A 27510-nucleotide genomic window follows, 5' to 3' on the forward strand; every position below is an offset into this window, starting at 1 on the left:
GGCGGTGCTGTCAGCGGTCTGATGGCCTGACCTTGCTTCACTCCTGTCCGCAGGTCCACATCGACACCAAAAGTGCGACTCAGATGTTCGAGCTGACGAGGAAGAGGCTGACACACACCGAGGCGTACCCGCACTTTATGTCTATCCTGCACCACTGTCTCCAAATGCCTTGTGAGTCCCGGGAGGAGGCGAGGAAACCCACGGCTGCCGGGGGCTTGGCAGCCCACGTCTCCTCCCTGGGGATGGCAGAGACCTTCCTGCTGCTCCCCTCACTCTGTCCCCTCTTTCCCCTCCAGATAAAAGAAGCGGCAACACTGTCCAGTACTGGCTGCTGCTCGACAGGATCGTGCAGCAGATCGTCATCCAGAGTGACAAAGGGCAGGACCCCGACGCCACTCCCCTGGAAAACTTCAATATTAAAAATGTTGTCCGAATGTAAGTGCTTGCCCGCCTTTCCTGGGGCTGGCTGCTGAGCAGCACCAACATGGGCCACCGTGGCTTTGCTGCCAGCCTCTCTGGCGAGGGCCAGGGCTGGGGGTTATCCCTGCCAGGTGGCATCACTTTGGCCTCTTAAGCACAATGTGCAGGTGAATTAAGCTCAGCCTCTGTGTCCTCAGTGAGTTATCTCCCCTGACTGCTGCTGTCACTGTTCCTTATTCATCACTTACTTACTGTCACCCGGTGATGTTTCTGCATGTCGGCTGGACAAGCCAGCATCCCTGGAGCTGTTGAGGCAGCGCTGCATCCCAGACTGCAAAACCCTGCCAGGGGAGGCAGAGCAGAGGTGTTAGAAATACCAGTTTGGGAGCTTTAAATCCCACTGCCTGGGCTTGCTCAATCCTGTTTCTTGCTGATGATGGTTGCTTCTTTACTGTGGTAGGATTGTCTCATGTGCTACATGTCTTTTCCTTTTAGGTTAGTCAATGAAAATGAAGTGAAACAGTGGAAAGAGCAAGCAGAAAAAATGCGAAAAGGTGAGTGATGGAGAGATATATGGTGTTAACTTTAACCTTAGCATGTGCGGTAAGCTAAATGGAGAACGTATGCGTGTATTTATCTGCATGGACTCTACAGGCTTTTTTGAGTGGCTGAGACAGTATCACTCTATGGGGCTTCCAAAGGAAATGGGCAAAGCAGATACTCATTTTTTCATGGGGAGGCCCTGGCCGGGGTGTTAAGGCACAGCACATGTTCCCTTTTCTTAACTGTGCAGCTTCTCTGCAGGGCAGCATGGGGGTTAGTCCCCTGCACACTGCTGTTTGCCAAAAGGGAGTGTTTGTCACCCAAAATTGATCTCGTGGGGCTGTTTCAGAGCACACTGAGCTTCAACAGAAGCTGGAGAAGAAGGAGCGGGAGTGTGATGCCAAGGCCCAGGAGAAGGAAGAAATGATGCAGACGCTGAATAAGATGAAGGAGAAGCTGGAGAAGGAGTCCAGCGAGCACAAGCAGGTCAAGCAGCAGGTGGCAGATCTCACAGCGCAGCTCCATGAGATGAGCAGGGTGAGGCCCTGAACCTCCTCCACATTATGGCCCAGTCCCAAACCCCCTGCAAACACCATGAGGTGATTTCTAGGGGCTGAGCTGCACAGGGGGCTGAGAGAGGTGCTTGTTGGGAGGGCCACCAAGATGTCCATCCCTAGTGATGGTGTGATTTTGCCTCTCCAGCTGCATCAGACCTCAGTTGGAAGCACTGAAGCTTTTGAGTGCTTCCTATGCTGGTTAAATTTTGGGAAAAAAAAAAAAAAAATTGGCATGGGGACATTTCTTGGGTGGTGTCCCCCAGCTCCGTATGACCAGTCTCCCCTCCTCTTTCTCTCCCAGAGGGCGATCTGTGCTGCCAGCCCCAGAGGACCTCCCATGCCACCAGGAGCTCCTGGTGGCCCTTCACCTTCTCCAGCTCCCGGATCCCTTCTTCCCCCTCCACCACCACCACCACCCCCAGGGGGATGTCCCCCACCGCCTCCCCCACCCCCACCCCCTCCATGCGGTCCCCCACCTCTCTCCGGTCTCCCACACCTGGATGGGGTGATGCCTCCCCCTGGAGCACCTCTGGGCATGGCCTTTAAGAAGAAGAGCATCCCACAGCCAACGAACGCCCTCAAGTCCTTCAACTGGTCCAAACTGCCAGAGGTAAGCCGGGCAATAATTTGGGCAGTGAAACCAGAAGTGCCAGATGGCCACCCCCTGATGTAAGGGCAGGTGGGCAGGGGACCCCCAGCCTGAAGTGCTCCCACTGTCTTGCAGAACAAGCTGGCAGGCACTGTGTGGACTGACATAGATGACACAAAAGTGTTCAAAATCCTGGACCTTGAAGACCTGGAAAGGACGTTCTCCGCCTACCAAAGACAGCAGGTAATGGCTGGCCCAGGGCACACATGGGCATCTGGGCAAGGCTCCGCCATTACAAGATCCCGCGGTTTCTCTTGTGGTCTCAAAACATGTCTCCCGTCATTATTTCATACCAACAACATGTTTGCCAGATCAACTCGATCTGCTTTATCCTCTCATCCGCACGCTAGTGCCTTTGCATTGAAGTGGCCATTCACGGCTCGGTGTGCCTGATTTCACCCCTGCCCACACACCTGACCACATGCATCATGAAGATGGATCACCAAAAAAACAACAAAAAAAGAGGGAATGTATGAAAATAGCCCCAAGATGTGGCCACAGTTGGGTGATATTTTTGGATCACTCTTAACAGCAACTGCTTCATGTCTCTGTATTGGGTGGAAAATTTCTATCCCTCTCTGGCCAAGAAGGACTAAGTTTTGCCCACATCTACCATGGGTGGATCTCTTCTTTTATTTTTGTAGTGAGCCCAGAGCAAAATGTGAGCTTTGAACAAAAAAACAAATCCCAAATCAAAATAATGACACTGCAGGCAAAAGTCTCTGCTTTTTAATCTCCTGCTCAAGCAATATGGCCCCAGTTTGGAAGGCATCAAAGCAGACGAAGAAAATTAGACACTTGTTTTACCCCAGACACAACCACGATGGGCAAAAGCAATGAGGTTTTCAAGAAGGCAGGAGAAAAAGCAAGGAAATAGGCTGAAAAAGTCATGTTCACCTGCTGATGTCTGGCTGCGTTGCTGGGAGGAGAGAACAGCTTGTCCTGCTCTCGTCAGGCTCAGGCGGAGGGACGGTGCTGGGGAGGAGTGGACCCAACACATAAGCTCCTTAGGCAATGTGAGAGTTTAATCTCTTCCAGAGGCTAATTGAGGGAAAGATTAGGGCAGATTTAGAGCAGGGCAAATACCAAGAGTAACCCACCAAAAGTGTGTGCTGCCCCGGTGTGTTTTGGGAATAGGTGACCATGGTGCTGGCTCTTTCCTCCAGTGTTTTTGGAGCTTGACTCGTGCCTGCTGAAGGGCACGTCTGAAGATGAGATGGAAATGGAAGGGAAGCAAGAATAGAAACCTGGTGTGTCAGCAGGATGATTTGTCCTCTGGCTTGCCTGCCCAAGTCCGTGAATCACCTGGTGTGCTGCAGATTATTGTCAGGCAGGAATTTAAAAATAATTTGGCTTGGCCAAGATCCTGCTGGGTGAAGCGGCTGGTTAGGTTCAGTGTCAGCAAGAAGGGGAAGATGCTGCAAGGGGCACTGTGACACAGGCTTTCACCCCAGATGGGATGAGAACCAAATGGGAGCTGAATGTGGGAGCCAGGGACTGGGGTGGGACTGACAGAAGATGCTGTGAGAGCGTCTGGAAGGGAGATTGGGAAAGAGGAAGTGAAAGTTCACCTGTGAGATGCCACCCTTGGGAGCATGTCACACAAGTTCCTTGTGGCTCATCCATGCTTCATGGTAGCACCGGTTTGTGCAAGTTAAGTGATGGGGCACATGCCCCTGGACCTGAGGGCGCGTGCTTGCTCACCTGTGAGTCCCCCGGGTGCCCCCACTTGCAGTCTCAGCATGGGGAGGGGGTGCCTGACTGTGTGCCCTGAAGTTGCTGGCAGCACGGCTCTGCAGACAGCTGCTGGCACGTGGGGTTAGATGCGCTCCTTGAGATAACATGTGCACCACAGGGCGCTTCGGTGTGGGGCTGGGGGAGCTCCATGCGAATGGCCTGTCCCTGCAGGGAAAGATGCCTTAATCATTTGCAGTGTTTTTGAGCTCTAGCAAAAGTTGCTTTCTGTTCTGAGCAAGCAGTGGAGGAACAGGGATTTCTCCTCCCTGCTCCCTGTCTTGAGCCCTTGACTGAAAATCACTCCCTTGGTGATTGCACCTCTCACTTGTCCTCAGACACAGTGTGGAACATCAGGGGCTGCCTGCCTGCCCATGCCCTGAGCAAACCAGGGCTCTGAAATCGCATGGCTGGGTGGTACATCACTGCGGCCAGCACCCCAGCACAGTTTGGGGGCAGGTGCGTGTGGTGCAGAGAGCTCTCAGACCCCCCCACAAGTAGCTGTTGCGGGGCTGTTGTTGATAGCACTCGGTTATTTTTCTTGCCATAGTGCCTGGGATTCCCTAAGTAGTGCACAGTTCTGAGACTTAATGATGTACTTAATTTTAAGCATCTCTTTAAATGCTTTTCCCATGTCACAGGCTGGGATGTAAACGCAGCCTGTAAAGTGAGGTCTGCAGCTCTTGGGAAAGGTCCTTTCCATGTAGGAAGGACAGGAGCCCTCTGGGCTTCCTGGGGCTCAGCCTGGGAGCATCCCTGCCCCGTGCTGGGCAAAGAGTGGACGCTTGCCCTGAGCTGTCAGGGGAGCCCATATCCTCCCTGTCCTGTACAAGATACCAGCATTTACCAATCTTGCTAGATGTAACAGAAAAACCAACGGGAGCTCTGCGTTTCAGGCTGTGGTGTGAGGACCCGACAGGGCTGGGGGTAGCTCCTTAAGGATGTGCATGCGGTGATGGAGAAAAGCAAGTCTAGGGCTATCAGGGCTTAGGTGTGCTACGCAGGGTCTGCACCTCCATCAGAGATGTTTTGAGAGCCTGCAAGGGGAAGAGACTGAGAGACTGATGCTGATAAAGGACAGTGACACAGCCAGGGCAGTCCTGGCAAGTCCCACAGCGGTGAGTGATGTATAAGAGCCAGGGCCAAGTGGAAAAATACATGTTGGTGAACCAGGGGCTTAGCAGTGAGCTGGGTAAGAATTAATCTCCCAAAAAAGGATGAAAGAAGAGCCTCCAGCTCTTCCATGCAAATAAGAGTGACCTGCACAGTGGCCAGGGGCAACAAGGGTGGGGAACATTTGTGGGGATGGTGATAGCAGATTTAAAGCTACTCCTTCTTACACCACCATCCTGCAGCAGAGGCTGGATCACCATTCATGCGAGGAAAAGGGTCAGGGATAAGGCTGGTTTGAGGCAGAGAGGGAGGGTTTTTGTAATGAGCCTTTTCTCTACCTTAATGTATGAGGAGCCCTCCTTCTCCTGGAGCAGGAGACTGCAGGAGGACCACCGCATCCTTCTCCTCTCCAGCAGTGTGGAGCAGGTCTGAGCATCATGGGGCAGGTCTGAGCGTTAGGATGGAAGGAAGGCTTCCTAATTAAAGGCCAGTTAAACGAGCAAGAAGATACCCATTGCAGCTTGTGGATGTGCTTTGTGCCTGTCCCATGAAGGAGCCTGCTGGGAAGAGGTTGCTTTATGAAACACCGATCCTCAACCTCAACTGATTCACAGAGTTAAATTCTGCTTTTGCAACAGCCTCACATCCAGCTAAATCGTACAGTTTTCCATCTAACCTCCCTGAAGTATAGCAGTGGCAGCTTGGATGTCCTTACTCAGGGTCTGCAGGTCCCCCTTTCCTTGCAAAGACCCTGCTGTGGTGGCATTGCCAGAGCTCTGCTCCTGGGGAAGGTCGTGGCAGCTCTTCAACACATGTTTCTACACAGACGGGTGCAACACTGCCTCGGGGAACGCTTTACGCCGTGCCGGGCTGCCCGTACCACACCCCATGGGTGCCCATCCCTCTGGTGAAGAAAGGGTCAGTCGCTCTTTTTCTTGGCTGGTGTTTCTTTGCCTCCTGGCACATCTTGTTCTGCTTGGCCGCAGTGTTTCTGTGGGCTCGAGGAAAGCCTGACGTGTTGGTTTTTAGCCACAGGGCTTGCGATTGGCATAGCTCAGCCCCCAGCGGGTGCCAGTCCCCCAGCCCCGGGTGTTGGGTGGCATCTAACAGAGCCCTTTCCCACCCTCCTGCCCGGAGCCACATGTGGGTCCTGGGCTGATCCAGCTTCAGCAGCCGATCAGGGGAAAACCTGCATAAACAAGGTTTCCTTTAAAAAGGCAGCAGTGATGGGCTGTTTGGGGATGACCAAATCAAACCAGGCACATGGGCCATCGACCACCTCGGCCCAGAGGGGCTGGAGGGAAGCACCCTTGTAAACCAACTGTGTTTGGACCCATTTACCTCCTCTGTCTTCTTTTTTTTTAAAAAAAAAATAACCATTTTTGCACCTTTGAAACCTCCCTCTCCATCATGGAGCTGCCATCTGGTCTCTTGAGCCAAGCACCAAAAAAAAAAAAAAAAAAGATGCAGCCCAGGGAACAAGGAGGGAAAACGCCTCCTCTGTGTGTGCACACATGTGTGGTACTGGCTTTGCCACACGTGCTTCCAGTCTGGTGAGGGGAGCCCGGCAGGACAATCAGGTCTTCAGAGGAGTGTGGTGCTGGTGGGCATCAGGGTGGCATTTGGCCAGGCTGCTGAGCCCTGGAGAAGGGAGGTTGTCCCTGTCAGAGGAGAAGTCAAGGGGAAACGTGTTGCCATGGCAAATGGTAAAGTTTTGCTGTGGCCAGAGTTGCTCCGGGATGAGCCTCTCATTATTTCCACTTGAAAGCCCTGTTTTTCCTGGCAGTCGCGTTGGCATTTCAGTCCCTCAGATTTGCAAAAACTAGCAATTTTCTTCCCCGGCACGGCGGGCTGAGCAGTGCTATGCCTTTGGGCCACCACTTGCCGACTCGTGCAGAACGGTGGCAGGGCTTGGCCAGCATCCTCCCACCTCGTCCCATATCCCCTCCTCACCTCCTTGCACACCAACACTTTGGCCTGATCCATTCATGGAGCCACCTCTCCCATCAGCCCTCCCCTTCTGAGCATCCTTTAATCTTCACCACATTTTCATGTGCATCCCCCCTATTTCAGCGCTGGCAGACCCCGCGTGCCACCCCGTGCTGCCAAACCCCCTGTGTTGCACCCTCCCCTTGTCTGTGCTTCAATTCCTTTTGGTTTTGCCAAGATCACTGAACTGCATGTGTTTTTACTGCCTTTTTCCATGCTTCTGCTATGGCCGTAGGACTTCTTTGTGAACGGTAACTCCAGACAGGTAAGTGAGCATCCGCAGGAGCTCGGCACCTGCAAATGGCGAGAGCAGGGCGAGCGCGGGGCTGGGGACGGTGCGGTGCTGGGGGTGGTTAACGTGTGGCAAAGTGGGGGTTAAATCAGAGAGGTACAAAGATCACCAGGAGGAGCCGCTTGAAAGTTGGAGCCAGGGAGGCTGGTAAGTAAGAAGCTGCCCTCTCTGCTGTCTGATGAGACATCAAAGCCAACATCTGAGTCCAGGGGTTGAACTAACACAGAGAAGCTCCTACCACTGGGCTTTTCTGCTTGTCAAAACATGGAAATAAATAAACTCATACGTACAGGTTGAAGCTCTGTGTTTCATCACAGTCAGAGCAAGCAAGGCACACGAGAGGGGCAGCTGATAGTAGGTGACATGGGGCTCACTTTCCTTCACCTGCCTTCACTCGACACCACCTGTGCCGGCAGCTTCCCACTTCTCATAGCTGTAGGTTTTTTTCATTCAAAGAAGAAAAAGAGTAAAAAATGGGAACTTCTGTGCTCACTCCCAACACATGCGATGGCTGTGTGCCAGGTCTACGCTCATAGACGTTTAGTGCAGATCTGTAGTGCATGGGACCTTGCAGCTCCAGGTTGTGTTCCTTCCAGGAGGATTGAATAGCTGGCTTTTAATTGATTAACCTTACTAAAACATGTGATATGGTAAATTAAAACCAGGGGCAACATGAACCCCTTGGGCAACCCTGCAAAATTGCTTTTTGCCCGTTTGCCCACAACCACCACTTGATATATTGTTACTTATATGAAGGTAACGTGTTTAAGCTGCTTAGGAGATGTAGGTGTTTATGCCACACTGATTCCTGCTTTGAAATCCCTTATTTTGGGAGAATTAAACTGAAATTGCTGCAAATGCTTCATGTTGCATTTGCAAGTCTGGTAGCTTGCACTGGTTAGCTTGCTGGGGAGGACTGTTGCGTGAAGGGCAACTGCAGATGTTTGGAGCGGGGGTGAAGAACAAGAGTGATGCTGAGTGTGTGCAGCAGCCCGTAATGAAATATTTCATGCAAGGATTTAATGAAGTATCACAAATATGTATGCTAAGAAAGCCCAGCTTTATTTATTCAGCAGCGCCTGTGTGTTTGCAGATTTTTAAATCTTCCCTGTCTGAGAAAATATTTACATTTCTAACCAGGGGCTTCAAAGCCAGCTCTGGTTTATGAAATGACTTACTGTGTTTCAGTTACAGGCCATGGGTTTTACCCGTAACCCATGGTGACACTCCTGATTAATGGGGACCCGCTGTGTATCGTGCTGCTATGTGCTGAGAGTACTAAATGTCTTTGCCTCTTCAAGGCTTTTCTCCAGGCTTTTCCTTTTTTTTTTCTTTTCCTTATTTTTTTGTAGAAGGAAGATGCTATCAATGACACTTTGAGTTCCCGGCATAAAGTCAAGGAGCTTTCGGTCATAGACGGCCGGAGAGCTCAGAATTGCAATATCCTCCTCTCCAGGTACAGTTAATGCCTTCTCGCCCTCCAGGGAGTGGGGGGATGCTTGATACTCTGCTCTGGGCTGGGGGGTGCTCCTTATCCCCAAGGAGGTTTTAATGACAGGAGCCAGCGTGGGAGGAGAGCCAGTGACACCTGAACCCAGCTATAGCCTTACACCATTTGTGGCAGGGTGGCCCAGGGGGGGAGATGTGCTTAACCGGGTACGTGGCAATTTTGTGTCCCTGGAAAGTCCCAGAGGGGCTGGGGTACCCGGTGAGCCTTTACAGGGCGTGGGAGGGGGTTGGTTTCACCTCTCATCTTCCTTGGCCTGGGTTGTGTTTGCTCCTTGGTGGCGGTTGAAGAGGGTCTCTGTTAGGCTGGGGAAAGCACTGGGTATTGGCAGGATGCGGGGAGCAGCAGTGTAATTTGGCCAGGGCCTGGCTGCCTGTGCAGGTCTCCTGTGCCACATCTGGATTTCGGGAAGGGGACATCCCCCTCTTACAGCTGCCCAGCCCCGCTGGATGGCAGCCTCCCGCACGCCCCTCACCAGGAGGGCTCAGCACTGCTACCAGCAATTTAATCCGATCCCTGGCTAGCTGCCAAGAGGATAAAAGGGGCCTTTTTTGGCAAGATAAACTACACCAGTAAGACTGACTCCTGAGAAAGGAGAAGCCAGGCTGTGGTGGTCTGAAAGGATGAACCATCAGTGTAGCTACTTGAAAAAAAAGCAAAGCAAACAGCAGTAGAAAATGCCACTTGTATCTGACTCACCCAGAAAAAAAAAATCCCAACAGTAGTAAAATATAGCTCCATTCAGAAATATTTACTCTGCTGCCTGGAAGCACAGAAGCTTTTGTGCCACCTGGGACTGGCTGGGATGGAGCAGCATCACTGGCAGATTGGGCTTGCAGCCGCAGTGCCCAAATTCTGTGTTTTCCCGGACCGTGGGTCAGTGGAGCTGGTGCCTCGTCTGGGCAGCCCGCCTGGTTTCCTTCCCTGGAAAGCATGCAGAGGCTGATGTCTGCAAAAAACCCCTCTGGTTGGGTAACTCGCAGTCCCTGGTGATTCTTCACACTCTCCCGGAGGTGGTTTGCAGCCCCACAGGCAGCGGGAGCGATGAGTGCAGCGAGCCATGAGCTGTAGCGTTCAGTGGTAAAATTGCCGTGTTTATGGCTGTTTCTGCTCTGGGTTGCTTCTGGGGATTTTTGTACTTCCGAACAGTCCAAATAAAAAGGATGACGATGAAAGCAGAGTTTAAAGCAGCAGGCAAGTGAGTACGTCTATGGCAGCCAGCTATTAGCAAGTAAAGCGATGGGATTCAGGGCACTGGCTGGGCTGTTCCCCAGCGTATTTAGGCTGAGCGTAATCAGAGTGGGTTTAGGTATAATTCAGCCAGAGGTCTAAATGTATAATTGAAAGTTAAGCACACAAATAGCCCCTTCGGTGGGAAGGGGAGCTGCCCAAGCGCTGAACTTCAAAGGCATCTTCCGTATCTTACTGAGTAAAGGTCTTAATTTCATCTCACCAGCAAACCTTTCTCTTCCAAGAAAGCGATGGCTGGAAATGGGTCGCCAGTAATTAATCCCACAAAAAGGGCAACACAGAGGCTTCTGGCTGTCTGCCATCCCCTTTGGGTTGTTTCCAAGGGAAGAAGCAGGATTGGACCTGCCCAGCAGGGTGGTCCCCAGGCCTCTCATACAGCTTTTCCTGGGCACATCCCGCAGCCCTGCAGGGACAAGTGGCTCTGGGAAAGCAGTGGCTTTTGCCAGCCACGGCTTTGGAGATGCTTTGGGGTTCATCCCATGGTGCTCCTGGGGATGCGCAGGCAGAGGGCCCAGCCGGACAGGGCATTTCTCTAGCACTGCACAGCAGCAGCCAAATCTGCTCCTTCCCCCGTTTCTGCAAAGGACCACGATCGAGTTTCTCTCCCCAAAACCCTTTTAGGTGATTTATTCTTGATGCCAAGCAGCTAAAAGGAAGGGCGGTGTCAGGATGAAGCCCAAACATCCAGCTGGTGGGCTCAGGTCCATCCCCTGCATCTCCAGCAGATTCTGTGTGACCTTGGGTAAATCCTTTCCTCTCTGCCTGTCCCAGTTGCCCATCCCTGATCAGATGGAGCAGCCGGTCCCTGGCCCCGGTGTTGCAAAGGGCTCGGCTTAACCTGGTTTCGCAGGGTGGCTCACTGCAGCTGGGCTGCTGCTCTCCTGCCTCGCTCGTGTGGCCACCACGGGGACGAGCAGACTTTCACATGCGAAAGGACCTGGAAGCTTGGCCCCTGGTTTAGCCCAGACATTTGTAAGCTCACCAGGCATTGTCTGGCTTGCAGCGTGGAAAGATTACAGCCAGCGAGATAATTTATCTCTCTCTGTAGATTTATTTTTTTGCCTGTTTCCCTTGCTTTGGGAGAAATTACTGCACAGTGAGATCACTGGATTTTCCTCCGCCTTGTAATGCAGTACAAGAATATTTTTAACACTTGCTTTTTTCTTCTTTTTTTTTGGAGAATGGTTTGCCGATGTCAGCGCCTTATCAGGTCTTCCTCCATGAACCCACCGTGTCCTTGCTTTTGCTCCCTGTGTACGTGTGTGTATTTTTAGTGCTGCATTCTGCAAGATGAAAATCAAGCCCTTGCTCCATTGCTTTCTGCCTGTGTTGGCAGTGAATGGCTCGTTTGATTCCTCTCTCCAGCAAGGCGGCATGGAGCATTTTTCTTAAATGAATGTGGCTTTTCAAGAGGGCGCGTCCCTTTCCCGGTGGAATTCGTTTTTCCCCTTCACACTTATTACGTCCTCCGCGGGACCCTATAAAAGCCACGCAAAATAGCCCCGCGCTTGTCAGGCTGGCGAGCTGTCACTTCGCATCGACAGGCTGCTGGCTTTAAATCCCTGTGACAGCAAGTCCTGTGACCCCGTTCCTCTCAGACGGCTCACGTTCGACAGCTGCTGCCAACAATGATAATTATTGTGGTTATAGATAAGCTTCTAGCTTTCACTGGCCCCTTTCCCATCAAATTGTCTGAGAAGCTGTTTTCTTCTGGCGCCCCGCACTTGCTCTCTCCGATACCGGGACAGGCTCTTGTTCTTGGCACCGGGTTTTGATGATTCCTGAGAAAAGTTTTTTCAGCCTCTTTTTTTTTTTTTTTTAATATATTCTATTATTGACTTTGCTTTTAATGAGCAGGGCTTACAAAAGTCACACTCATCTTTCACCACCTTCCTGGAGATAATCACTGTGGAAAGTGTGCGCTTTAGGTGTTCGCTTTGGCTTTGGGTGGGGGGTAGCTGCATACCCACCCCCTTCTCCCAGGAACATTTTTGCCTCCCAGGGATCCTCCAAATGTCCAAACTCAGCCAATGTCTGCTTTTCACTGAGGCAGGGACTGATGTGACATTTGTTGGCAGTCTGAGCTCTTGTGTCGCTGCTTGGGTGTAAGGAGTCCTCCTGCAGCTTTATATCCCATCTCAGGTCGTGTCCATCCCGGCCACTGCCCTCGTACAGGACAGGTAGGGTGTCCCCAGAACATGGTTGCTCGTCACTACAAGCATCAGAGGGGGTATTTTCCATGGATCCTTAGTTTGCTCCTTGTGAGGTAAACCTAGCAATTGTCTTGGCTGCTGCTCAGTGCAACCTTTCTGCTTCCTCCCCTGGCTGCGGTGAGACTTAAACTCCTCATTTAACAAACTCTCTCTTGGGAGCTCCCTCAAGCAGGAGGTAAGAGAGGACCGGGTACGGGATGAGAAACAGGATGAGCTCATAAGGAACAAATATTTACTTGCCAGGTCTGTAAGATCCACCAGCCTTTATAAAGCTAATCATTCACTTCAGGTCTTGAGCAAAAGATTTCAGGCTAAACCAGGCTCTTGCTACCCTGTTCTTAGAGACCAGCACCCTTCCTGCTTCCGCATCATCTTCCAAAAGCCAGCTCTATAGTTTCAGTCTGCTTCCTGAAGAGGTGCCAGGATGAAAAATACCCTCCTCATTTAATTACTTGGAGTGATCAAGTCAGTGCCCGATCTTCTTTTTGATCTGCTGATCAGGTTGACACAAGGTCTCACATCCCACCAGAGGATGTGTTTCTGGTTTCAGCTCATTCCTTTGAGCCACATCCAGTGTTTCAGCATCCCTTGGCAGCACTGATCACTGAGACCAGGATGATGGGTTTCCTTAAAGCCCACAAGTGGGTCTTTTCAACTGTGTGACTTTTTCCTGCATGCAAGAACAGGGGAATTTTTTTTAACCTGTATCTATTGCAGTGGCTTTAACCATCAGTGGAAGCTGGGCAAGGGATAGGGTATTGGCAGTCAGAGTTGCAGAAGTTTCTGGGCTTTCCCTCTTTTGCATCTAGATTATTTTATCAATTGCAATGCAAAAACGTGAAGAAAAGTATGTGTGGTTTTGCAATCAAAGTCGTTGCAAGGAGCAGTCAAAGGGAGTGCTGCAAATGTTTTAAACTGTAATTAATGGCTGCTCTAGCCCAGGAAGAGCTGAGGGCGTCTTTCTATCTTTCTGTTGTCTCAGCTCAGTGAAGGCTGCTGGGGGAAGACCAGCCTGTTGTTGCTTGCTGTGATACAATGGTCTGTGTTTTTAAAAATCTCCAATTTGAGGCTACATCTTGAGTTCCTGTTAGGCGAAGTGGAGGAAGGAAAAGGTAGAAGGGGATCTGGTTTCCAACCTGTTACGCTTCAAAGCCCATTGAATCCCCACCCCTCCAAAAAAAGACTTGATAGGTTTCCTGGGATGCTGTGCATCCATTTCCCCAAATTCTGGATTTCTTTCTCTTTCTTCCTCGAGGGAGACTCCAAGCAAAGGCAGCTGGGAGAGGTGGGGGAGGCAACATTCAAATCCAAGAAAAGCAGCAGAAATTGGCCAAATTTTCCTTAGGGCTTGTGGCGATGGGTTCAGGAGCACTGCTGAGCTGTGCCCCTGAGCCCAGGCTGGGCCATGCTGCTGATGGGGAGCATGACTTCCCCTGGCCCCATGGCCCTCAGGGGTGCTGGCACTGCAGGAGCAGTATTGCTACAGGCAAGAGCTACATATAAAAATTACATATTTTTAATACATGTATAATAAACTACCTACAATACTTATATAAAATACTGTAAAATAGGGGAGAGGGAATTGGCCGATGAGGTTTGACCTGCCGTTCACAGCAGGGCCAGGACTGCTCTGTGCTGTGCCTTGGCAGAGCACGGTCCTACCATGTTTCTCACATGTCCTTCTTCATAACACACTGTATAGTGTTATTTGTGATGCTGCTGCTGGCAGGGAGTTAAGCTGTTCGTGTTGCATGGGTGTGTAAGGAAATGCTCCTGAAACTTGGCTGATTGCTGGGCTGGGAATAACTCTCCTTCCCCTCCACCTCCCAGGCTGAAACTCTCAAATGAGGAGATCAAACGAGCAATTTTGACGATGGATGAGCAGGAGGACCTCCCAAAAGACATGCTGGAGCAGGTGGGTAATGTGTCTCGCACTCCTCCATGGTTGTCTAATGCTGAGACCACACTGTGCAAGGCGCTTGGGACCAAACCACAGCTTAAAGGAGTGTGTTAGGGCCCAAATTATTTACCAACTGCATGTTGAAAAACCACTCAAGTGGGATGGAGCAACAGGAAAGCAGCTCAGTTGTAGCATCGGCGCTGGGAGCAGCATGGCCTGCACATGCCATGTCTGTACCTAGGTCTGCCCTGGGACCCCCAAGACTGAGCCAGTTGCCCATTTTGTGGCTGTGGCTTAAAGTTCGTGCTTGGTGGCTGTTTATTTTTGAAAGCTTATTCAGCGTTTGTGCAGTCCTCAAAAAGGGAATCCCATTTTTGACCCCCTCTGAATTCCTTTGGAAGCTTATTACTCACCTGTCCTTAAAGCTGAGCTGGTAATTGCACTTTCAGCAAACGTGGGAGGATTCATTGCACAAAATTTCCATCTGCAAATAGGTAAGAGTTGCAGCAAATGAGAGTCCCCGACACCTCCTCTGGCAGAGCTGATGTTGAAACCTCCTTGGAGCAGATGTAGTACATCTGTTGTAAAACCAGAGTGATGGCAGGGCAGAAGCAAGAGACACTAATGTGATGGAGTAATGGGAGGAAGGTCACAGGGCCAGCAATAATACTTACTTCACAGGTGCCTTGGGGTCACTGTACATGCCAAAAAGGTAGTACATTCAAGCAAGTAAATCACCATTTTGCTCCTGAAAAACTGTGCATGGACCTCATGTCCACCAGTGTGCTTTCCCTTGTTTAGCTCCTGAAGTTTGTTCCTGAAAAGGGTGACATTGACCTGCTGGAAGAGCATAAGCACGAGCTGGACCGCATGGCCAAGGCTGACCGGTTCCTCTTTGAAATGAGCAGGTTGGTGGCCCAGGGAACATGTGTTTTGGCCAGTGGCTGCACAGGCTGGTTGTGAGGTGGCTGTTTCATGGAGCCTGGTTGGGAAATAAGCCCTGCTGACTGTTTTTCACATCGAGAAATGAGTGGGCCAAATGGACGGGAGGGCAAGCAACGTGCTCCCATCCATAAGGATTGCTCGTGATGCTGTGCTCCTAAAATCAGGGTTGCACATCCCAGACAAGCAGCAGCTGGGCAGAGCAGGGGGGAGAGATGGGGAGATGGATCCTCAGCAGAGAGGTGTTGGCTTCCCAGGTCATGTCCCAACACATTGCCCTTCTCATTTAGGAGAGAAAAGCTTAGTCTGGCACAACTCTGTGAAAGACTGCATCATCTGCATCATGGCCCAGGTGGGAAGTACTGTTTGAATGATAACAACACTGTAGCAATGCTTCTTTTCCCTTCACATGAACATATCCTAGTGAATACTCAAGACTGATATATGTAAATTTTGCCCTGCTGCATAGATGAGTCCCACTCCTCACCTCAGGAATGACTCATCCCCGGGACTCCTGAGAATATATGAGATGGAAAGGAAATGTCATTTCTTCCTGCTCTTGGTAGCAATCATTTAAGCCTTAGAAGTCTTCAGGGATGAATAACCTTATCTTTTGCATGCACATCCTCTGGAGATGTTGGTTTAAAATCTTGAAGCTCCTTATTTAAATCCAACTGAGTATTGAGCTCTTTCAATTTCTTAGCTGAACTTCAAGCACATCATTGTTTGCAAAATCAGTGAGTTTTACAATCTGAGGTAGTACTGGGAAATCAAAAGTAGAAGTGCTCCTGTCCTCCCCGAGAAATGTGCTGATGAACACCAGGGCAATGCACCGTGTAGTTGCTGAGTGTCAGAGACAGGCAGGATGGAGCTGTGAAGTTCAGACCTAAGCCCTCAGGGCTGGAAGATGTCAGAATTAGCTTCCCTGTCGCAGGTCACCTTTCTTCTTCACAGCCTCTTTCCCAAGTGTTGCTCCCGTGCCTTCATCTTTTGGAAAGCACAACATGCCAATGCAAATATTTTCCTTGATTTCCAGCACGGCTTTTTAATTTGCCTTGTGGTCTGTAACCGAGTGTGATGTCTTTGTCACCTCTGATTAGTACAATGACAGCGCAGCCCATGGCCTTGTCTGTGAGCATGTGTCCCATGGGTCCTTGGTCCAAATGACTCAAATCAGATCGCCATTTGCATACAAGTGAGATCTTGTTTAACCTAAATACAGCTGACACGAGTAGAGCAGTCCCTAAATTGCCCAGGAAAGGGCTGGATTGGGCTGTGTTGGTGGCTTTCCAGCCCAGGCCATCATTTTGAGGATCTGAAGGTCCAGTTTCATTAGCGCTAGTAGTTGGTGTGCCTGTGTTCAGCTGCAGCTCATCACAAATCCATTGGGAGCCCAGACCTCATGAGCATCTTTGCTAAGGAGTGGTTGTAAAAAGAGCTGTTTGTTCATAGCAATAGGATGTAAAAATGCACTCGTTGAACCTGCTGAGTTAAGGATAGGCTTAAGCATGTGCTTAAGAGCCCACCTGGATCCACCCCAGGACAGCTGTAGCTTCAGTTGTCATTTTTTCCCATCCCAGCATAGTTTCAGGGAGAAATGCGGTCATTATTTTTTAATCGCCGTGGCTCAAGCGTGCTTTATAAGCACAGCTGTGAGCAGCAGAGCAACTGAGCTCTGCCTGGAACAAGCAAAGCTCAAACTGCACTTTTTTTTTTTTTCCAGGATAAACCATTATCAGCAAAGGCTGCAGTCCCTCTACTTCAAGAAGAAATTTGCCGAGAGAGTTGCAGAAGTCAAACCCAAGGTGGAAGGCAAGTGACCAGACCTGCTAAGGGAAAGAGCATCGTAGGGCGAACATCGTAGGGCAAGCCTGGTCTGCATGGAGGTTGCAGTGATACAGGGGAAGGGAGGGACATGGTGGTCACTCTTTGGCCATGGGGGCACTGAAGGGGCTGCTGGAAGAAAAGGGGACTGGTGTGCTGTTGTGGCAGGGGGTAATGTCCCACACCTCTCTGCTTTCAGCCATCCGCGCTGGCTCCAAGGCAGTGCTGCAGAGCAGCAGCCTCCAGCAGCTGCTGGAGGTGGTCCTGGCCTTCGGGAACTACATGAACAAGGGCCAGAGAGGCAACGCCTTTGGGTTTAAGATCTCCAGCCTCAACAAGATCGCGGACACCAAGTCCAGCATTGACAAGTGAGCAGCTCCTGCCCTCGTCCTCGGTAGCATCTGCAGAACCTGGGGATGTTGGGGGAACGGAGGGGCCATTAGTGTTGTCTCTAGGACATGGGTAGGTGGGAGCGGTCCCCACCCTTCTGCTGTCCCATCTGGCGCATCTGATGATGCAAGCATCCATTTATTGAGCAGGACAGATTTCGAGGGAAGCCAAGCTGCAGATCAGCACAGGGATTGATGGGGGCTTTCCTTCCTGGGCTGGCTAAACGGCAGCCAAGGCTGATTAGGAGGATCATCCTCCAAATGCTTTTTTCACCCTTTGAGAAGCCAAGAGCCGTCATGCTGTGGCACAGTGGGCCAGAGGAGGGATCTGCATGGGAACACCCTCTGCAGCCCCCCCCAAGCTGCCACAGCCATCTCCTGGTTCGCTCTCACCCTCCGAGCTCTGTGCACAGAACGAGAGGAGCTGGGTCAGGTCTCAAACCTGCCTGGTCTCATCCATCAGTAAAGACAGTGGAGGACAGGAGTGGTGATGTTCAAGTCACCTCCCCAGGGTCCCTTCTGTGGAGGGCCCTTGCTTGCAGGGACGAGGGTGCTCTGCACTGTGGCGGTGCATGGGACAGAACCATCCCATGTCCCCAGACAGGCAGCAAGCAGCATCTTTGCAGAAATTCAAAAATAGTTCATTACCAGGGTTGGGATTTAACCAGGGTTTTCAACCAAGCTCTTGGCTCCCCATGGTGCCACCATGCTGACCTCGCTGCTCCTCTCTCCTAGGAACATCACCCTTCTGCACTATCTCATCACTATCGTTGAAAAGAAATACCCCAAAGTCCTCCGCCTGCACGAGGAGCTGCGAGACATCCCGCAGGCAGCGAAAGTCAAGTAAGCAGGGATTTAGGTGGCACTTAGGGAGCGCCAGGAGTGTTTTCCCCCCTCCCAGTTGGATCCCGGCCGCTGGGCTGGGCCCTGTGCTGTGGCCACACTGGCCCAGGAGCAGCCCGGGACACAGAAGGAAACATCACCTGGTGAATTTAAATCTCAGCCCTTGCAGCAAAGGGTTGCGAGCCTCTGAGCCTCCAACTGCGAGGGAGGAGAGCTGCTTGGAGTAGTCGTTTCCTGTTGTTATCTCACCACAGAAGCATTTAATTAATTTCTAATGGTACGTTAAATAATCCGGGAGGAAGCGGTTGTGGTGTGGCTGCAGATAAAGGGCAGCTGTTTATCTGTGTGTGGTGGGGAGGCTTTGCCTGCAGCATGGGCAGGACCGGGCAGCAGTGTGAGGGGCTCTAACCTGCCTCTGGGTCCTTCCTGGCCCTTGTTTTGCCACCAACGTGGAGCTTCTGGTATCTGCAACGAGCTTTTAAGCCTTGCCTGCCTCCCGGTGACCTGTTTGGAGCAGGCTGCTGCTGTCTCTCTGCCGGCGGAGGCCCTGTTCAGCAAAGCCCTTAAACACACGCTGAACTTTTAAGTGCAGAAGGAATCTGTTGTTGCTCTGCAAAGCCCTCAGGTATGTGCTGAAGTCCTCCTGAAATCAATGAGGCTCTGTTTTGGTTTTAAAGTTCAGCAGCAGCTTACAGGCTTTCCTGCTTTGGGGACCTGAGCAGCAAAGATCACACATTTCTGCAGTCAGCACGTGTTCGTGTTAGCCATGGACATGAAATTTCACCTTTTTAGAGGGGGGATGGCAAATATGCAGAGAGTTTATAGTGGCTCGAGGGTCTTTCAAGTTTTAAAGTGCTCTCGTAGCAATAGTGGCTTCCCCATGGAAGATCTGTAACGTGCAAAGCGAGCATCCTTGCATTTAAAATGTAAAATAATTATCAGCCACAGGGATTAAACAAAGTGACAGAACACATTTTGATGTGCAAGGAGGAGTGTGTGATGGCTGCACTCGTAGGCATCAACTGAGAATGTGGTTGAGCAGGACACACTCCTCGCCAGTGGAGGCTCTGGCTTTCTCATGCTCATGTATCTGCAGCTGTTGTACAGATACACGTATGGGAAAGAAAACGTCTACACAGAGGGTTTTTCCCCCCCCCCCTAAACTTTATCATTTTGCTCTAAACTGGACACCGTATGTAATATTTGGGTTTGGTCCAATCTAGAGTGAAACCAAAAAGTTTCTAAAGCTCTGGAAAACCCTAAATTCCCCCCAGCCCTGCAGCTGTGAAGCAAAATTTCTGCCTCTGTCAATCCCCCCGCTAGTAATGAACTGCTGGAGCACAGGGCTCCCAAAACTGCTTTTTCCCAGACTAAACCTGCCAGGAATGCTTGCCCCATGACCCAACGTCAGTGTTTCCAGGGACCCCAGCCCTAGGACAGACACCCCTGGAAAGACGTCAAGCCTGTGGTCATCGAGTCTTTGTGAGAAATCTTCCCCTCAGATACAGTGGTAGAAACCCGTAAGCACTTGAACTCAAAGCACACTGGGGGCGTGAGCCTTGTGTAAACAAAGTCAGTGCCAGACATGATGATTTATTTTTATTTCTCTATATTTGGGTTATCTCCCTTTATGAAAGCCTCACTGCTAGGAAGGATGCTTTACATGGCATTCACCTAACCATGGTACCCTGAAAAACTGCCCGCTGTGCACTGGGACAAGCCTATCTTCTGCTGGCCCTCAAGAGGGGAAGAGAAATCTGTGCCCAGCAAAGCCCTCTCCTGAGCTCTCGTTTTCCTTGGAGAGGTCTGGAGGCTGCTGAGCTTGCTAAGCATTCACAGTCCCCTTGATTAAAAATACAGAAAAGTGCTTTGCTTTGAAACAAGCAACTGCAGCCACTTGGAGATAGGCAGCTGTCCTAGCTTAGAGGCTGTCAGCCCGATTTGCTGCTCGAGACACGCCGCTCTGCAAACAGGAGGCAATATGTGCAGCACTGGGGTCTTTTCAGTGGAAAAACATGGTCAAGTTGGTCAGAGAGCTGTAGAATTTACCGGGCAAGGCTGAAAATTAACATCCTGCCATTTCCAACAGCATGACCGAGCTGGAGAAAGAAATAAACACTCTGAGGACCGGCCTGAGAGCAGTGGAGAATGTAAGTATTATTTAAATCAAATACAGTCCAGCCTGGCTCTGAGCACCACGGCATCCCTCCTTAGAGAGGCAGGCAAGGGAGCTCCCAGTGAAGCTGCTTTTATCTCACATCCTGGAGATCTGTTTGTCTTTGCTTCCTGCCCTGCACGTGCGCCTGTCCTCTTAGGGCTGTTTTGGCACCAAAGTTAATGTGTGTGGTTAGGCACGTGCGTGGTTTATATCTAATGCGCCAAGGGACGCTGAGTAAGTCTAGTGATGATGCCCGTGGAGGACCTGTGATGTGCCGAGGAGTCTCCCTTTGGCTGTAAAACCGCAGAGGGCTTGGGGCTCAGGCTGGGGAGCGCTCTGCAGCCTGGCTGGAGTAGTGATGAAATGGTGGAGGTATCCCAAAGGACTCACCGTCTTGCTAAATCATGCTGCTTCCACCATCTCTCCTGCAGGATTTGGCCGTAAAAGCATACTGCAGGCATGACATTGTAAAAGGGGTCAATCCATGGTCTCACGCATGGCAGGAGGGAGCAGCAGTGGTGGTGCAGCCACTACCTGTGGCACTGATGCAGGCACACACCCAGTGGCACTACCAGAGACTGATGGTATGTGTGTCCCTCGTCAGCCAGAGCCTGACTAGATTTATATTTTTTTTTCTTCAAAGGAGCTGGACTTCCAGAAGTCTCAGGTTCAGCAAACAGGCGACAAGTTTGTGTCTGTGGTCAGCCAGTTCGTCACATTAGCCAGCTTCAGCTTCTCAGATGTCGAAGATCTTCTAATGGAAGCAAAAGAGCTGGTAAGGTCACCAACATCCTTGAGTTCTTGGGTAGCATTTCAGCCTTTCCTCCAGCCAACAGGGGACGGATGGTCCTGGCCTTCCCAGAGGACATGCTGTGTGTTAACATCTCAGATAGCTCCCCCACGAGATCATGTGTGTCCTCCTGAGACCCTGACATGAGACAGGTTCTTTTCATGGTTTGTTTGGAGTGTGGGGGTGGGTATATCCCTGTCTGTCCCCAGGGCCTTTTACCTGCTCCACAACCCAACATGCCAGGGGATCACAGGTCAGGCCAATGGACTGCTTCTGGGACGCAAGATGTGCTGTAGAAAGCCATGAAATACCTGTCTATCTTTTGGAAGTGCAAGGCAGGGGTTAGCCATGGGAGAGTTGTGTCCATGAGGGGAAGAGATGATAGGTCATTTGTGAGGATCTGAGTTTTGGTAAAGAGCTTTCGCTCAAGCCTAGAGTGCTTGCTTTGCTTTCTGTGTCTTAAAATGGAAATATCCCAGTTTTGGTGACTTTAGAGTTAGGAGTGTGGCAGCTGGGGCATCGTGGCCAATGAACGCTGAAGGTGGCAAGGAAGCAGGCTGTTCTGTCTGGTGCTGATGAAGAGGAGTTAAAAATGCAACCAGGTTTTCAGGCTGGACATGAGGTCACCCAGACGTTGATATCAGAGACAACCCAGGCTGCTCGAGTGACCCCACTTCTGTAGGGCAAAATAATACCTGATGTGTAACTTTGCTCTGAGACCTACCCAGCTCTTCTCTCCAGAGAAGAGGAATTGGACCTCAGTGACATGACTTGAGGCCAACTTCAGACCTGGTTAGAGAAGCTACTCAAAAGGTTCTCCTTCCCCAGAGTAATGCCTTGGTGAGTGCTTTGCAGCTACATGCAATGACCTCTTGCCATGTTGTCCTTTTCTCCCTACCAGGCTGGTTTAAATCACAGCAGAGGTGTGGCTGTTGGCTGACATCTGTGATCCCCAAGCACCTTTTGCTTCCCCTCTTTTAGCAAATGGACACACAGCTGGTTTCCATTTCCTCCAAGAACAGTCCTCCAGTATCTCCTCCCTGGCCTGGCCTTCATCTTGGTTGAAGTGGCAAGGAGATAGTCCAGCAGAGGCCATTTTAGAGGTCCTATCTTTGTCCCACAGCATGAGCTACCTCTCCAAAGTCAGAAGTTACCGAGTATCACCACCTCCTCTCCCTGGTTGTACCAGTGTCCAATTGGCACTGTCCTCCAGACCATCCATCCATGCTTGGGCATTATGATTGAACATTGCCCTCCCGAGGCCATGGCTAGCCCAGGGCACTCTTTTAAACTGTTGACGGTAACCTGGCAGATCTTTCCTGCAGTGAGTTAGGACTGTGGAGATGCTGAAAAATGATCTGCAAACTGTATCATCTTCTGCTGACTTGACTGGACCTGGAGGAAAAGGTCTGGTTGTGGTCCCCAGTGCCCATCAAAGTCCACTCTGAAGCAATGTGCAGCTGTTCCCATGGTTATTGGATAGGATGGGCTGTGCAAAGTGCACCAGCTCTTCACTTTTTAAACACATGTCCAATTTCAAATTGTGTTACTGCTTTCTCTTAGGAAAGTGAAACATCACTGTTTTATAAACTTTATATCCTGTGAGGATAACATTTTCAGCCTTTCCCCCTCTACCAGAATCTCATGTAACATGGCAGAGAATTTAATATCTTGATGAAAATCAACAAGAATAACCTCAATTATTTTGACTTATATAGTGGCACCTCTCAGAGTCCTCCCTGCATCTTGAAGTGCTATGTCTCTTAAGTAAACAAAGAAATAAAAATTCCCTAAATGTCTTTTGAAGAGCCTGGGGCCCCCCAGCAAATAAAACTAAATCATAGAGGCAGGCTTTAAAAACGTTCCTCTTGGTCTATCCAGCAAAATCAAAGCAACTAATAAATCTGTTTGTGCTTTGATTTTGGGGTTTTTTTAAGCATGCTTATCTCCAGAATGCGCCATCACAATTTTAACAAACTTCTGTGTACAAAGAGTCTCCTTCAAACTGGAAGTGAGAACAAGTTGGAAGTGAGAACAAAGGATGTCAGTCCTAGGGATTGACTCACGGGGTCCTTGGGGACTGGGACACATCAGCAGATCGTGGATGTCCTGTCCCGACCTTTGCTACGGCCTCATTTGACTCTCTTAAATTAATGGTGTCCAAACAGCATGAAAGTCCGGAAAACTCCCTATTTCCCTACCGAGGGCTGTGCCTGAGCCTGGGCAGAAATGTCTTTTAGAAGTTTCACCAACACATTTGGTTCCAATAGCAGAGCATGTGGCAATGATAAATAATACCCCAAAAATACTTCAAAGAAAAACTTAAAAGTGCGAGTTTCCCTTCCCCTGCCGTGTTTACTATTAGTTTTATGTCTTCGGTCTTTGGTCCCACAATATTTTGCTTCCTTGTTTTTACTGCTGTTTAGTTAATAAAGTGGAGCTGGGGTGGGGGGAGGCTCAGCAGAGCCAGAGGCGAGAAGGGGAGAGGGGGCTCAGGAGCTATCCAGGTTGGCTCTTACAAGGCAACAGGTAAAACATCAGTTGATTTATTTCATGTTTAAGTCAAGGCTTCATGAAGTAAAGCCCTGCTCTCCATCATGGCCATCAGGTCAAAGGCTTCCCATGGAGGTTTTCGCCAGTGCAGTGGGTATCTCTGAGACTGACGGACCCCTGTCTTCTCTCTCCCAGTTTTCCAAGGCTGTGAAGCACTTTGGAGAAGACACGGGCAAAATGCAGCCTGATGAGTTTTTTGGCATCTTCGACCAGTTCCTTCAAGCTGTGACTGAGGCCAAGCAGGAGAATGAGAACATGAAGAGGAGGAAGGAGGAGGAGGAGCGCCGGGCACGCATGGAGGCACAGGTGAGTGGGCACCAGCGAGTTCGGCAGCACCCCCAAGGCACCCAAGGATGGCAACCATGCCGTGCTGTCCCCATGGTGGCTGTGGTGGCTTGGGGAGCACTGATGACTGGGCAAGGATCTTCTGTTCTCTTAGACCCACTGTCTTTTCACTGTTGATTGCTTAATTAGCTAATGACCATAGGTTGGTGAGATCTTGGAACTAAAATGTGCAGCAGAGCTGGTGCTGCCTGTGGGCTGCTGTGACCCACCAGCAGCAGCCATGGAGCTCTGGACCTCAGCCCATGGGTTGTATCAGTAACCCTGAGCAGCTCTTGCGTGCTGACCACTGGGGCGGGAAACCGCTCTTGTTTCATGAGTTTGGGGGTGACCATGTGTGTGTTGGGCACCCCCACAACCACCTGCATGAGAGTGAGATGTCTTCTTTCCTCCCCTGCCATGGCATGTAGCTGAAGGAGCAGCGGGAGCGGGAGCGCAAGATGAAGAAGGCGAAGGAGAGTGGGGAGGAAGGCGGCGAGTTTGACGACCTCGTCTCGGCCCTGCGCTCGGGCGAAGTCTTCGACAAGGACCTCTTCAAACTGAAGCGCAACCGCAAGCACATTGCCAGCCAGCTGGCCGACTGTGGCCGCGAGAGGCCCATCACCAAGCTCAACTTCTGAAAAACAAACAACAACCAAACCCAACAAAAAAACGTGGGTTAGTCTTTTTGAAGTGGCTGGGGTGGGGGGGGGGGTTATTCCCATTAAACTGCCTTGCAATTCAAAGCGAAACAGTGGCACGCTCTTTCTCCCCGCAGGTGAGTGTGTGTGTGTATATACTGTGTATATAGTTGGGTTGGGGGCGCAGATGGAGATGTGCGGGCAGCCCACCTTGATGGGTGCCAACGCTGCCTCCTCCCCTCTGACCCACTCCGAAAAGTAGTTCTCCCCATGCACAAGCACAATGCCGCATCTGCGGAGCAAGAGGACCCAACCCGGAGACGCCGGCAGTCCCCATGGTCCCCAAAGGCAATGGGAAGCCGCTCCCCACCACTCTCCTGGTCGGACCCCCCGGGGCTGTTTGCACGGGAGGCCTTGCACACAAGCCGAGCGGTTTAAAGAAGAAAAGTTGACTGAACTTTAATCCGTTGGTTGTTTTTTTTCTCATTGTTGTGATCATTCTAAAAAACTCGCAGATCCATGCTTTCGTGCTGGTTCCCGAGCTCGGCGCCACAGGCGCTCCCGGCAATGCTCTTCCCATCATCCTTGGGAAACGCTCTTTTTCCTCTTACCGCCACCGTGCTAAAGGAGAAAGTTTACCCCAAAGTGCTTACTGTTCTAACACCACACAGATGTATTTATACTTTTATAACATTTTCTGGCCCAAGATGGTGGGAAAGGTCGGTTCTCAGAGGAGAGGAGGAGCATAAACTTTTGTGTTGTAATTTTTATTCTTGCTTTCTGTTCAATGGGACAAACTGTATCCTCTGTCAAGGTGGGTCAGGACCGAAGGTCACTGATATACAAAGGGGCTGGTGCAAAACCCACCGGCTTTCACCCACCTTCTTTTCTCTTTTCTTTATCGGACACACAGAAGCAGCGATGCCAAGAAATGCTCGTCTCTTAGCCAGGTCCTTTTTTCGACTGGTTTGCTGTTCATTGTCATTGCAAATTTGTAAGCAGAACTACCTGTCAAATGTCAGTCCAAAAAAAGACAAAAAAAATAATAAAAATAATTCAAAGCTCTCAGGGAGTAATAATTTAAAGGTTTAGAAAATTAAGAATTGGAGAATAAAAAGTAACCACCATTAACATATTAACATTTCTATTCTTAAATTATGCTGAGTATATAGAGGACTGTTACTTTTTACTTTTATTTATTTGTGGTGTGTTTTTTAAGAAAACAAAACCTTTTTATACCACCAATACTTTTGTGATCCTTTTGTTTGTTTGTTTGTTTGTTCTTTTTCCTGTGGAGAGATGAGTTTGTCCCTGTTGCACTAGATATTAACACTATTTGAAATAAGGTTGGTTGGTTTTTTTTTTGGTCAGATAATCGGTATTACTGGTGGGGTATGGGATGTCAGTTAACTAGATGTACTGTATAGCAAAAGTGCTGTTTAAACTAATTTGTATGAAAAAATATGGTTCTAAGCACCTGAAGGCCGTGGGGTCTGCGTGCTGAATGAAAGCTGTGAAATCTCTCTCTAACCAGAGTTGTCAAGAGCTGTGGTTTTACCATTTTGTTCTTTTCTTCATTGCAACTTTTGACGCACTGTAGATTAAAAAAAAAAAAAGAGAAAAAGAAAAGAAAAAAAAAAAAGACTTTCTGAGTAGCATTTAAAGCAGTAATAAATAAAGCAGGTAAGTGCAAAAAAAAAAAAAGTCCAGCACCTCGTATCCAAGCAGCTGCAAAACCTGCAGATTATGTTCAAAGGTGGAGTTAAGCACTTTGCTTTAAGAAGGAGGGGGAAATAAAGACAAAAGGTAATGATAATACTATTCCTTAACTAAAGTGCCTCTATTTATATTTTTTATTTATGGCTGAAAAAATGGGGCTCATACAATTGAGGGAATGGACTTTTGGGGGGAATTTAAAATATAAAAACAAGAAGAAAAAAAAAGGTTAATAAAAAAGTCTGGCCTCTGATGGTTTAAGGAATGGTTGGTCACACGTGTTTAATTCGAAAGGTGGTGGGAGTCGGAAAGGGCAGTTGCCTCCTGGGGTCCCTGGGTGCAGGGCTCGGCCACCAGCACCCACCCCCGGCTCCTGCCTCTGCAACCCCAGTGCCACATCAGGACCTTTCCTGACAGATTTCCTCTTGCCCTTCCAAACCTGTTTGGGTTTTTTTTTTAATTGTTTTACAACAGCCTCGTTATCGGGCTGATTTTGCCATGTCTTTGTTTTCTTTCCAGAAAAAAAAGAAAAAAAGAAAAAAAATTATATCTCTATAAATAAATACAAAGGCTGTGTGCAGGTAATTCCATGTGCCATTGTCAAAAACTACTTTTAGATTGGTGCTGGTGTAAGTAGCCACTCTTTTCTCTTGGGTGTGTATTTTAAAGACAATTTTTTTTTTTTTTAATAATGCCAAAAAGAAAAAAAAATCCATAATAATTTGTAAACTGAAGTATATGTCTTGGACCTTATTAGCTTAGTAGTGATTGAGGTAGTCTGTTAGGTGCAAGGATGTTAGTAGTCTTAGCTAGCGGGAAATGCTGTGTAATGTTATGAGACTGTACATTTTCTAAGACGGCAGTATGCAATAAAGAAAAACGATTTCGGTGAGTGTACATGGCAGAGCCATGAGTTATTTTTTGGGGGGAAAAAAATGGGGTATTTGGGGATTGAGACAGGTGTTGAAGAAAAGGCCCTCCGCATGTTGCTCTTTTTTGGGTGTATTTGCAAGCATTGCTGGGGTTGGCTGATAACCCCACTGCCTTTCTGCATGCTTTTAGGCAGTCGGGGGGGTTTTCCACCCTCCTGGCTCGCAGCATCCTCACGGTCACCTACCTGTGGGCTCTGAAACACCCTCCCAGTTAGTGACCCCATTCATTTCTC

General features: G+C 49.8%; 1 protein-coding gene across 4 annotated transcripts in view; it reads left to right on the plus strand.

Moving 5' to 3' along the window:
* Positions 1-27242, plus strand: part of DAAM1 (dishevelled associated activator of morphogenesis 1) — a 98974-nt gene extending 71732 nt beyond the window's left edge. For 3 of the 4 annotated variants that reach the window (XM_074820900.1, XM_074820898.1, XM_074820899.1), the window contains 17 exons: positions 54-171; positions 297-435; positions 916-974; positions 1313-1500; positions 1822-2130; positions 2245-2352; positions 7241-7270; positions 8650-8753; positions 14099-14183; positions 14970-15076; positions 16834-16922; positions 17134-17302; positions 18059-18166; positions 20256-20316; positions 20968-21099; positions 23803-23973; positions 24420-27242. In XM_074820900.1, the coding sequence (XP_074677001.1) occupies positions 54-171; positions 297-435; positions 916-974; positions 1313-1500; positions 1822-2130; positions 2245-2352; positions 7241-7270; positions 8650-8753; positions 14099-14183; positions 14970-15076; positions 16834-16922; positions 17134-17302; positions 18059-18166; positions 20256-20316; positions 20968-21099; positions 23803-23973; positions 24420-24629 (2187 nt within the window). In that variant the 3' untranslated portion in view covers positions 24630-27242. The remainder of the gene's footprint in view (positions 1-53; positions 172-296; positions 436-915; positions 975-1312; positions 1501-1821; positions 2131-2244; positions 2353-7240; positions 7271-8649; positions 8754-14098; positions 14184-14969; positions 15077-16833; positions 16923-17133; positions 17303-18058; positions 18167-20255; positions 20317-20967; positions 21100-23802; positions 23974-24419) is intronic. The other variant, XM_074820901.1, reaches the window with a different exon arrangement.
* Positions 27243-27510: the final 268 nt, after the last annotated feature.

Source organism: Strix aluco, chromosome 4 (genome assembly GCF_031877795.1).
Source record: "Strix aluco isolate bStrAlu1 chromosome 4, bStrAlu1.hap1, whole genome shotgun sequence".
NCBI classification, from domain to species: Eukaryota; Metazoa; Chordata; class Aves; order Strigiformes; family Strigidae; genus Strix; species Strix aluco.